Raw genomic sequence first — 12,511 nt, 5'->3', positions numbered from 1 at the left:
TAAATTTCAAATCCACAACAACTCACAAATGACATGAGACATACCTCAAAACTCTGCCTCAATGCTTGATCTAGCAACAACATTTTGTTTCCTTCTTTGCCAAGTAACGAGATTGCCTCCAACATATGTGAAATAACCAGAAGTTGAACGTTTCTCAATGATAGAACTTGCGCAATCGAGTGATAGAACCTACCTAATCTGCATTTGTAGACCCAGAAACATCCAAGTGACCTTGTTTTGAAAACATAAGTCTTTTCCCCCAATCATCCTTAAGGTATCTCAAAATGCAATCAACCGCACTACGAGGCTCAATACTAGAACATGCATGAACTGACTAATCACACTTACTGCATATGCAATATCTAGTCTAATGTATGCTAAATATATTAACCTTCCAACAAGGCGCTGGTATTGTCCCTTATTGGTTGGTGTTTGATCTTCTTGCTCACACAACTTATGATTCATCTATGTAGATGTATCAGCAAGTTTGTAAGCAAGCATTCCAGTCTTTGTTAGCAAAATTCCATTGCGTATTTCCGTTTAAATAGGAAAATACCTTACGGCCATCTGGACAATTCAATCCCCAAGAAATACTTAAGAGAGCAAGGTCTTTCATCTCAAACTCTTGAAACAAGTATATTTGTAATGCAGCTCTTTTCCTATCACCACCATGTCATCTACATAAACAATCAATGTAGTGATTTTTTCAAATAAAACTCCTACGATAAAGCAGTGATGTCCTTGCCATCTGCTGATGTTGTCACTGGACTTTGCTGAGTGTCACTACAATACACTCAAAACTCGCCACGTGACAGCCTTATATATAATCTTTTATCATTCTTTTATATTTTGAAATTCTCATAATTAGTTTTCCTATAAATAATATATAATATGGATCAATCTAATGTTTCCTTCTTCTTTTTTTCTTCTTTCCCCCTATTTTTTTTCTTCCCAAATTTCCCTCCACTTTGCTTTGCTGTTGGTGTTCACTGTCCTCCTACTTCTTTCTCTCTCCCAGCTGTTTCTTGCTTTCCTTAAAAAAAAAAAAAAATATATATATATATATATATATATATATGCACCCTCTTCAATTTTATCATGGAAAGCAACCAACAATTTGTAAGTCTCTTTTCGTTCTTTATACAATATTTGATTTGATCATGTAAACTTGACATGAATAACCCACATATATGTAGGCGTATTAGGTTTTTTTTTCCTTCTTTTAATTGGGGGTTTTTGGGTGAGAGTGAGGGTGTTTGGTTTCTTTATATTTTTTTTTCCTTATAAAAATACACAAATGTTGGAAATATAGAGCTCATGGATTGAAAATGGATAAATTGAAGAACGATGTGAGATTTTTATTTATATAATCTGGCTAGTTGACAATTAGTCAAAATAACTTTTAGTTCACTTTGGATATCAAGTTTTTTTAACAGCTTATTTTTTTTATCAAAGTTTAATTTTCAAACAGTATTATCTATAATTCTTAATTATATTTGGTAGATATGTACTTTCTTGAAAATAGAAAGCTACTACAATCAAAACAAAGTAAAAGATAACAAATAGAATGTGAAAAAATCAACTTGATAATCTGGAGTGTGCGCTTTTGTATTTCAAGAGAGGAGAGAAACAGTGGGGGAAAGAAAGCAGAGAAATTTTGGGAAGATAAAAGGTGCAAAACTTCATAAAAAGCCCATCCCTCCCCCTTAGTGTAGATAATATCGTAGGTTTTAAAAATAAAAATAAAAGTGCAATATAAATTTGAACTGTAATACTGAAGTTGACAAGCAAGGTGCCCAAACGAACATACAGAATATAAACTTATTTTATTGACGGAAAGAAAAAATTTGCAGTGGCGACTACGTACCAGCGGACCGCATTGTGACTAAGTTATTATAAAATAATGAATACATGACTTCTATTTGTGAGAAATTCTTAGTTGTGACGGAAATATGGATGGTACACCAAGTGTTTTTATGCAAGTGGTGGAAATTTTTAATTTTTAAGTTATTAACCTTTAACACACATAACCCACAATTTCTATAAGGACACATGGTATACCACTTCGTATGACAGTCACACTGAAAAATCTCTCCCTATTTGTAGGAGAAAACCAAAGTAAACCCTAAAACTTAACAAATAAGACAAAGAACTCTAATCCTTGACCCACAGGAAAACTAATAACTCAATAAAAACCCTAAATTCCAACAAATGATCTGTGTAAGAATCAACCTGCATCCTCATTCTAACCACTGAGTTGAATCTACAATTTTACTTTTTACGGTAATCAGTTCCGGTGGCCATCCCTTCTATTGACATCTCCGTTTTTCCCAACATCTCTCATGCCACCACCGTCAAACTCGATCACAAAAATTACCAATTATGGTTGGCCCAAATTGTTTCTGTACTTAAGAGTCTGAAACTCAAGTCTTTTGTGGATGGTTCATCTCCCTGTCCTTCTCAGTTTCTCTCCGACAATGCTAGCATGATATGCACCAAATCTCAGATCTCCAACTCAACCTGCAAGCAGCACAACAATGGCAAAAGCTATGGGAAGAGATAGAGAAAGAGAAGAGATATTTGTTCTTGAATATATTCGTATTTTCATTTCTCCCACAATGAGTTACATATATTGTTTTTCCAACACTACCGCCAGCTGGCCTCACTAATCAAAAATACTTATTTGATAACTAAGCTTGTGATTAAGATAATCACAGCTATAACATTGCCCCTTCCTTCAATTAAACCTTGTCCTCAAGGTTGCAGCTAGAACTTGCAGCTAGAACTTGAAGTCTGGAAATCTTGCAGTGAACTCATCATAATCCTCCCAGGTTGATTCTTCAACATCCTTGTCCTTTCAGTGAATAAGCAATTGCACCCCAGCATCATTGTTCTTCTTATACACCCTCCTCTGTAGCACAGCCAAAGGCTCTTGAACTTGTAACCCATCCTCAGTGACCAATGGTAACAATGGCACTGGATTAACATCAGGTCCAATATGCTTCTTTAAGCAATTGACATGGAAAACTGGATGTATCTTGGAGGTCTCAGGGAGTTTTAACTTGTAAGTTACCTCTCCAATTTTTTCCAACACTTCAAAAAGACCATAGAACTTAGGGTGCAGCTTGTGATAGACATGAGTTGCGAGTGACTGCAGCTAGTAGGGAATGAGCTTCAAATAAACCAAGTCTCCCACCTCAAAAGTTCTCTCACTTCTGTGTTTATCTGCTTGCACCTTCATCCTATTTTGTGCGATGACCAAATTAGTTTTAAGCACTTTCAACATTCTGTCTCTAGCAATCAAGCCTTGTTCTACACTCTCCAGTTTAGCCGAACCAAGTTCATAAGATGCAATGTGTGGAGGAGGGAAACCATATACAATCTCAAATGGAGTGAACTTGGAAGCAGTGTGAAAGGAGGTGTTATAGCTCCATTCAGCCCAAGGAAGCCATTGGAGCCACTTCTTAGGTTGAAAACTAGTAAAGCACCTCAAATAGGTTTCTAGGCACCTATTGACAACTTCTGTTTGGCCATCACTTTGGGGGTGGTACCCGGAGCTCATGCACAATTTCGACCCTTGCAATTTAAAAAACTCCTTCCAAAAGGCACTGAGAAAGATAGTATCCCGGTCACTTACAATGGTCCGAGGAATGCCATGTAGCTTAAAGATATTTTCTACAAACTCTTGGGCTACCATGCTAGCAGTGTAAGGATGTCCCAAAGCTATAAAGTGTGCATACTTTGATAGCCTATCCACTACCACCAAGATCACAGATTTCCCCTTGCAAGAAGGTAGGCCACAGATGAAATCCATGCTTATGTCTATCCATGTTTGCTGAGGTATTGGAAGGGGCTGTAATAATCCAGGTGGTGAGATAGTTTCATACTTGTTTTGTTGACAAGTTCTGCACTCGGCTACCCAAGCTTTAAGATCCTTCTTCATTCCTACCCTATAAAAACCCTTTTTTTATCCTTTGATAAGTCTTCAGCACTCCCTCATGGCCTGCCATATGAGTGGAGTGATGCTCCTCAAATAATTTCTTTCTCCACACAGAATCCACCCCAAGGACAATTCTTCCTTTGTACTTCAAGAATCCATTGTCAATGTGATACTTAGAGACAACTACACTCTATCCAGTACCGTGAGCTTGTACTTCCACCTTTTGCTTCTTCACTTTAACCCAAGGATCTAGTTCTAGTTCCCTCCTAAGTTCATCCAGCCACCCAAAATAGGGGTATGTGATAGTTAACACATGTCCCTTATCCTCCAAAGGTAGCTCCGGGAGGCAGTTTGATCCAGGTGCTCTAGAGAGAGCATCTGCCACAATATTCTCTTTGCCATGTCGATATTGCACCTCATAATCAAACCCTAACAGCTTGGATACCCATTTTTGTTGAAATGGTGTATTTGTTCTTTGACTCAAGAAATATTTCAAGCTGTTGTGGTCAGTTTTGATGATGAAATGGCGCCCTTGGAGATAATTCTGCCATTTTTTAATTGTATATACAATTGCAATAAGTTCCCTCTCATAAGTGGACAATGCCTGATTTCTGGGACCAAGTGTTTGACTTGCAAAAGCTATAGGTCTGCCCATTTGTTGCAAAACTGCTCCAATGCCTAAACCAGAAGCATCACACTCAATAACAAATGGTTCTGCAAAGTTGGGTAGGGCTAGGAGTTGGGGTGAAGTCATGGCTTGTTTCAGTTGTTGGAAAGCTTCCTTGGTGGCTTGTGTCCAAATGAACCCTTCATTACTAGTGAGTTTGTACAAAGGTTGGCAGATTTTGCCATACCCAGGCACAAGCTTCCTGTAATAACCGGTTAAACCCAGAAATCCCCTCAACTCCTTCACATTCTTAGGAGTTGGCCACTCTACAATGGCTTTAATTTTGGTAGGGTGTGTATAAACCCTCTCGCTGGACACTATGTGACCCAAATACTCCACTTGTTGCTGCCCAAATGAACATTTCTATTTCTTGAGGAACAATTAATGCTTGTGTAATAACTCCATTGTTTGTTGCAGGTGAACTAGATGTTGTTCCCATGAAGAACTGTAGATTAATATATCATCAAAGAATACCAAGATAAACTTTCTCAAATAAGGCTTGAATATGTCATTCATGAGGCTTTGAAATGTTGCAGGGGCATTAGTTAGCCCAAATGGCAGATTTGTGCTCCTTTAACACCCTTATCAACTTGTCTTCTTCTTGGGCCGTGAGTGAGCTAGATATGATGACAGGTAGTGTCTGATCTTCTCCCAAGAAAACATACTTCAAGTGACTAGGTAATGGCTTTAACTCAAGTGTAGGTGGCTGCACAATTGATGGAAGTAACTTGTTAGCCAAAACTGAATCTAAAATTGAGAGTGAAGACTTACCAGAATGTGAGGGCAATGACTCGAGGGCCGCGACCATTTCAAACACTTCACCACAAGGGGGCACGGCACTATGGTCAGATTCCATGCCGTGGGTTGCAAGGATTCCCCCACCCCCATTTCTTGCTCCTATGCCGTGCACCAAGGCTATTTCAAGTGCATCGTCGTTCATTCGATCCAAATGTACCTGTGCCAAAGAATCAACAATGTCAATAGCAAAACAAGAATGGTCCTCAATTGGATATTTAATGGTTTCAGAAAGATTAAAACGAATAATGTCCCCATCAAACTCCATGGTTAATGTTCCCATAAACACGTCTATCTTTGTTCTCGCTGTTTTCATGAATGGTCGGCCTAGCAAGATTGGCAATGATGAAGCATGGCTCGAATCCTCCATTTCTAAGACATAAAAATCTGCAGGAAAGATAAGATGATTGACCTGCACTAAAACATCCTCAAGGACTCCCTTGGGATAAGCGTTAGAACGATCGACCAATTGAATTATAACGCCATCTTGTTTTAACTCACCAAGGTTCATTGATGCATAAATGGAATATGGCATAACATTAATAGAAGCACCTAAATCTAACATGCATTGTTCAAATCTAGTGTTTCCAATTATGCATGGGATGGTAAAGCTCCCTGGATCCTTACACTTTGGAGGTAACTTTCGTTGCAAAACCGCGGATACATTTTCACTTACTTTCACAACTTCTTTGTTTGAAATTCTTTTCCTAGTTGTGCATAACTCTTTTAAAAACTTTGCATACCTGGGCACTTGCTTAATAGCATCAAGTTAAGGAATGTTTACTTGGACTTTTCGAAAGGTATCCAAAATGTCATTTTCGCTTTCTTCCTTCTTCGATTGTGCAAATCTGCAAGGGAAAGGAACATTGGGCAGATTAGTGTTCGAAATCACAACATTTGGGACAATCTTACCTGAGGTGGACGGATGGGAGGTCTTAAATGGTTGCGGCATGGATGGTGCTACCCTTGCCGTGGGGTAAGCTTGCTCATCTTCTTCGATTTGTATCTTCTCATCTTCCTTGTTTCTCACTTCTTTTCCACTTCTTAGTGTGATAGCTTTTGCAGATTCGAAACCACTCTTGGGATTGACCACCGTAGTGCTTGGTAACTTACCATTTTCACGAAATTGTCCCAAAAATTCGACCATTTGGCCCATTTGCTTCTTTAGCTCACTAACCTCCTTTGCTTGGTTCTGCATTCCCTGCGCCATTGTGGTTAATAACTGATATGTTTTATCGTCATTCATAGACATACCTGGGTTGGTTTGGGATGATTGTGCTTGAGGAGGTGGTTGTGGTACCATTGGCCTTGGAAGGAAACCCGGGGGTTGTCGGGATCCACTTTGTTGGGCATATTGTGGTGCATCTCTCCATCTGAAATTGGGGTGGTCATGCCATCCCTGATTGTATGTACTGGAGAAAGGATTACCCCTTGGTTGGTTTTGATTCCCATAGCCCACAGCATTGGCAGATTCCCACCCTCCATTCTCAATTAATTGAGGGCATTGATCAGATTGGTGTCCTTGAATGGAGCATACACCATAGATTGTAGTTCCTTGCGTTTTGGGGCCTTCAACAAACTGTGATAACATAGACGTAAGGTTAGCCATTTGGGATTGTAACTCAGAAATAGAACTTACCTCATTTACATGATGTGGCCGTGGGGTGTCTATTTGCCCAACACCTTCATATTGTTGTGCATTGAGTGCTTGATTAGCAATGAGAGTTTTGGCATCCCTAGGTGTCTTGTCCACTAGAGCTCCTCCCGCGGATACATCCAACATTTGCCGCTCAAGTGGTAAAAGACCTTCGTAAAAATATTGAAGAAGTAGCTCATCCTTCATTTGGTGATGTGGACATGAAGCAACAAGAGTTTTAAAACGTTCATAATAAGTTGGAAAAGATTCACCTTGGCTTTGCTGAATTCCACTAATCTTCTTGCGAAGAAGAATGACTCGTGATGTCGGAAAGAACTTCTCTAAGAAGGCTCGCTTCATACTTTCCCATGATGTGACAGTTCCGGGAGCTAACTCATACAACCAATCCTTGGCTTTCTCCAACAAAGAAAAGGGAAAAGCCTTCATCTTCAATATGTTGCTGTCCACGTTCACCGGTGTCATACTTGAGCATACTACTTCGAACTCCTTTAAATGCTTATTGGGGTCCTCCATTGATAACCCATGGAACTTGGGTATATGATGTAGCAAACTTGACTTCAACTCAAAGTTATCGGTCTTCTCAGGGGCTGCCCTAGGGTATTGGATGCAAAGAGGGGTTGCATTGGCCAAACCCGAGGCAGAAAGCTCTTTGATGGTTCGATTGTCTGCTGCCATGGTTGGTACTTCCCCTTCAAACCTTGTCGTGGCCTCCTCTTCAACCTCAACTTCTTGCTCTTCTAATTCAGGTTTGGGACTAGGAGGATTAGACTCTTGCAATTTCTTGTTCCTTCTCAAAGTCCTCTCAAAATCACCGTCAAAGTCGAAGATATGCTCACGAACAGGTTGTGAGCTACGGGTCATAAACTAGTACCTGCACACAAGAGCAAACAAGGTTAGTAACCAACTTAATAGACTCGGCACAAGTAAGGAAATAAGGTGCCTATACACGGCACAAAAACAAAACACACACACACGGTGCAAAATTTAAAAACAAAACAGAAAACTAAACAATTTAAACAAGACTCAAGACAAGGGATTAGCAACTTTGCTAATCCCCGGCAACGGCGCCAAAATTTGATGTGAAAATTATGTTGACACACAAATTAAACCCTATTTGTGACAATTGTAGTAATGATGTAAGTAGGGATCGTTCTAACCGGGGATTAACTAGGGGTGCTAATCTAATATAAATTGATTTAAAAACACAAAAACTAAACTTAAAGACTCTAACAAGACTACTATGACTCAAAACAGATTTGAAACACTCAAAACTGCCTAAAACAATCAAATTGACTCAAAAAGAAACTAGAACTTGATATGGACGAATTTGAAAGTGTTTATGACTCCAAATGCTTAAAAACACAAAATAAAACAGAATTGAATGACTAAGACTCAACAAAATATAGGGGGGATTGTGTTTGGACGAATTTAAATTAAATGGGCAGATTGTAAAGAAAACAGATTGTAGACAAAATTGTGATGAATCAATGGATGATGGAATAGCTAAGGGGTTCTCCTCCACACATGAAATATATGCAACATAAATCAATTTCCAGTTATCAATTTAATAAGTTATGAACCTCGACACTCCAAGTTAATTAGGTCCGCTTAAATTAACCTTCAGATTTCCCTAGAATCATTGAATTGGATGAATATGCATCGCAAACAAATTATTCCTAACAAGTTCTCTATATGAACAGCATGATAAAGACACAAGTTAGAATCATTACGTTCTTTGGAAATCATAAGCATCGACAAGGCATTTGTAACTATGAAAAGCATGATACTCTTGCCAGGAATCTACTTAACACGATCGTGACTAGCGACCTTCACTACTTGCGAATATAAATTCATAACGATTAGGTGAAACAAACTTATATCCTAGCACCAAATTCAAGCATGCAAATTAAGCGTGCACTCTCAATCAACATACAAGAATAAGTTCTAAATCAAACGGTTAAGCAAATTGTATTCACGACTTATGCAACGATAACTGGAAGTAATCAACTTATTTCACATATATAATCATGGTTTTGAATACACCCTTAGCCAAAACGAATTTAGTGGGACATGACACAGGATCGAGCACAATGGCGTTCTAAGATTCATATAGCCGATCCCACTCAGTGACTTGGATTTTCCAAGTCTCCAACCAAGAAGTTTTCCTCACTCGGGAAATTAAGGGAACACTACCCCAACCTACATGCTCCACTCAGAAAGCTTCAACATACAAGCTTCAACAAAAGAAAATTCAAAGAACTTAGCGAAGAAGGCTTTGGTGTATTTAACACAATACGTTGAAATGAAGGAAAGCTTATTTATTGATATCCCCGATAAGCTACAAATATGTACATATACATGAGTCAAAATAAACACACAAGAGGGAGCCTTCACAAAGGTTGCTTAGGAGAAGTCTCAGCAGTCGGTAGAGCCCCAGAAAGAGAAGGCACCGGAGGGGGATCATTTGGAGCCTCAGTACTGGACAGAACCCTAGAAGGAGGAGGCATCAGAGGTTGATCATTTGGAGCTTCATTACGCGGTACAGCCCCAGAAGACGAAGGCAATAAATGCCTTTGGAACAAACCCACAAATCTCTGATGATCAAGTAAAACCTGACCATCAGTTTCCTTCATCTGGTCAAGCTTCCTCTTCATGTTTGTAGCATAGTCATGTGCGAGCCGGTGCAACTGTTTATTCTCATGCTTGAGCCCTCTAATCTCCTGTTTGAGACTCATCACTTCAGCCGCCAATGATTCAACTTGGCGGGTTCGAGCAAATAGGCGTTGGGCCATATTAGACACAGAACCTGCACACTGAACACTGAGAGCCAGCGAATCCTTAACAGCTAACTCATCAGACCGTTTGGAAAGTAGTCTGTTATCTTTGGGAGTGAGAATGTTCCTGGCCACCACCGCAGCAGTCATATCATTCTTCATCACGGAATCCCCAACGGTAAGAGGACCAGTTGGGGAGACGAAGGATGGGCGCCATATGTTGTCTGGAGAAGGCGGGGCTGCCTCTTCAACAAGGTTCAAGTCAAAACGACGGTCGGAGGGGCCAGACATTTTCAAAGGTGTTGAAGAGAGAAGAGGTCGGACAAATCAAGATCTTAGAAGTGCAAGAATGAAGCTTCTACTGGTGGAGATTCAAGTGTGCTTTGGAACTTAATACCAGCCTCTATAAAAATCTGCACTCGACGGAGCTTCAGAAATCAAAGAGGCGCCTGCTCAGAAATCGAAGAGGCGTTTGCTTTCTCAAAAGTTGGGCTGCTTAGAGATCACGAGGGTTGATCTCAGAAATCGAAGAGCCGTTTGCTTTCTCAAAAGTTGGGCTGCTCAAAGACCACGAAGGCCGATCTCAGAAATCGAAGAGGCGCTCGCTTTCTCAAAAGCTGGGCTCCCTAGAGACCACGAGGGCCGATCTCAGAAATCGAAGAGGCACCTACTTTTCCAGCCTTGTCAGCACCTGTCACACGCACACTCAGCTTTGCGGAAATTATGGGCATTCTGTCAAAGACTTCTGGGGAAGTAGAAAACACATGAATCTTACTGTTCAATCACCCACTTCCCACACGCAACAATAGCTCATGGGTACCACAGATAACTTTGCCAAAGTTCTCTGCCAAAGTTGAGCACGTGAAGCTTGCAGCTCCCACTACATCGCTCTGACCAAGAAGGGTAAAAGAATAGCAAAGAAACAGCACTAACAAAGTTTAGACCCATAAATTTTGAAGGTCTAGCTACCATATTATTACCCACAAGGGTAAAGGAACAGTACCACTGCTGGATAATTGGAAAGTCCATGTATGTCAACCTCTGTGCTTCGTGGCAAGGTAGACTAGCAAACATGCCCAACCTTTACTCACATTCGAGAAAACACTCCCAATAAGATTGCTTGCTCCAAAATCGAAGAGGCACCGTCCTCCGAATCTAAAGAGCCAGACTCCCAACATGACTACTTTCTTAAAAATCGAAGAGAGGGTAAAGGAACAGTACCATTGCTGGATAATTGGAAAGTCCCTGTGTGTCAACCTCTGTGCTTCGTGGCAAGGTAGACTAGCAAACATGCCCAACCTTTACTCACATTCGAGAAAACACTCCCAACAAGATTGCTTGCTCCAAAATCGAAAAGGCACCGCCCTCCGAATCTCGAGAGCCACTCTCCCAACATGATTACTTTCTCAAAAATCGAAGAGACACTGCTCCCCGAATCTCGAGAGCCAGACCCCCAGCATGATTGCTTTCTCAAAAATCGGTGAGGCACCGTTCTCCGAATCAATCGAAGAGGCGCTCGCTTTCTCAAAAGCTGGGCTGCTCAGAGACCACGAGGGCCGATCTCAGAAATCGAAGAGGCATCTACTTTTCTAGCCTTGTCAGCACCTGTCACACGCACACTCAGCTTTGCAGAAATTATGGGCATTCTGTCGAAGACTTCTGGTGAAGTAGAAAGCACATGAATCTTACTGTTCAATCACCCACTTCCCACACGCAACAATAACTCATGGGTACCACAGATCACTTTGCCAAAGTTCTCTGCCAAAGTTGAGCACGTGAAGCTTGCAGCTCCCACTACATCGCTCTGACCAAGAAAGGTAAAAGAATAGCAAAGAAACAGCACTAACAAAGTTTAGACACATAAATTTTGAAGGTCTAGCTACCATATTATTACCCACAAGGGTAAAGGAACAGTACCACTGCTGGATAATTGGAAAGTCCCTGTGTGTCAACCTCTGTGCTTCGTGGCAAGGTAGACTAGCAAACATGCCCAACCTTTACTCACATTCGAGAAAACAGTCCCAACAAGATTGCTTGCTCCAAAATCGAAGAGGCACCGTCCTCCGAATCTTGAGAGCCAGACTCCCAACATGATTACTTTCTCAAAATCGAAGAGAGGGTAAAGGAACAGTACCATTGCTGGATATTTGGAAAGTCCCTGTGTGTCAACCTTTGTGCTTCGTGGCAAGGTAGACTAGCAAACATGTCCAACCTTTACTTACATTCGAGACAACACTCCCAACAAGATTGCTTGCTCCAAAATCGAAGAGGCACCGCCTTCCGAATCTCGAGAGCCAGACTCCCAACATGATTACTTCCTCAAAAATCGAAGAGACACTGCTCTCCGAATCTCGAGAGTCAGACCCCCAGCATGATTGCTTTCTCAAAAATCGAAGAGGCATCGTTCTCCGAATCTCGAGAGCCAGATACCATAGACCACTTTTTCAAAGTGCTCTGACAGAGTTAAAACATGTGAAACTGGCAGCTCCCACTACCGTGCTATGACCAAGCAGGGTAAAGGAATAGCATTACTACTTGTTGTTAGGGAGACTCCTATATATGTCGACCTCCATCCCCAACGGACAGGCAGACCTGCAAAAATGCTCAACCCTTCATCATATCTGAGAGGGCACTCCCAACAAAGCCTTTCGAAATATTCAGCTTTCTTTCCCCCCGAT

General features: G+C 40.8%; 1 protein-coding gene across 1 annotated transcript; it reads right to left on the bottom strand.

Annotated features, from left to right (window-relative positions):
• Positions 1-4,130: 4,130 nt before the first annotated feature.
• LOC139198007 (uncharacterized) lies at positions 4,131-7,734 on the bottom strand. The gene is made up of 4 exons (XM_070826236.1): positions 7,311-7,734; positions 6,315-6,971; positions 5,188-5,960; positions 4,131-4,952 (listed from the first exon to the last, which is right to left on the bottom strand). The coding sequence occupies exons 1-4, from the start codon at positions 7,732-7,734 to the stop codon at positions 4,131-4,133; spliced, it is 2,676 nt and encodes an 891-aa protein (XP_070682337.1).
• Between the last annotated feature and the right edge of the window lie 4,777 nt (positions 7,735-12,511).

Source organism: Malus domestica, chromosome 08 (genome assembly GCF_042453785.1).
Source record: "Malus domestica chromosome 08, GDT2T_hap1".
NCBI classification, from domain to species: domain Eukaryota; kingdom Viridiplantae; phylum Streptophyta; class Magnoliopsida; order Rosales; family Rosaceae; genus Malus; species Malus domestica.
Note: the sequence above shows the minus strand (reverse complement) of the source record. Positions and strands in the feature narration are given on the sequence as shown.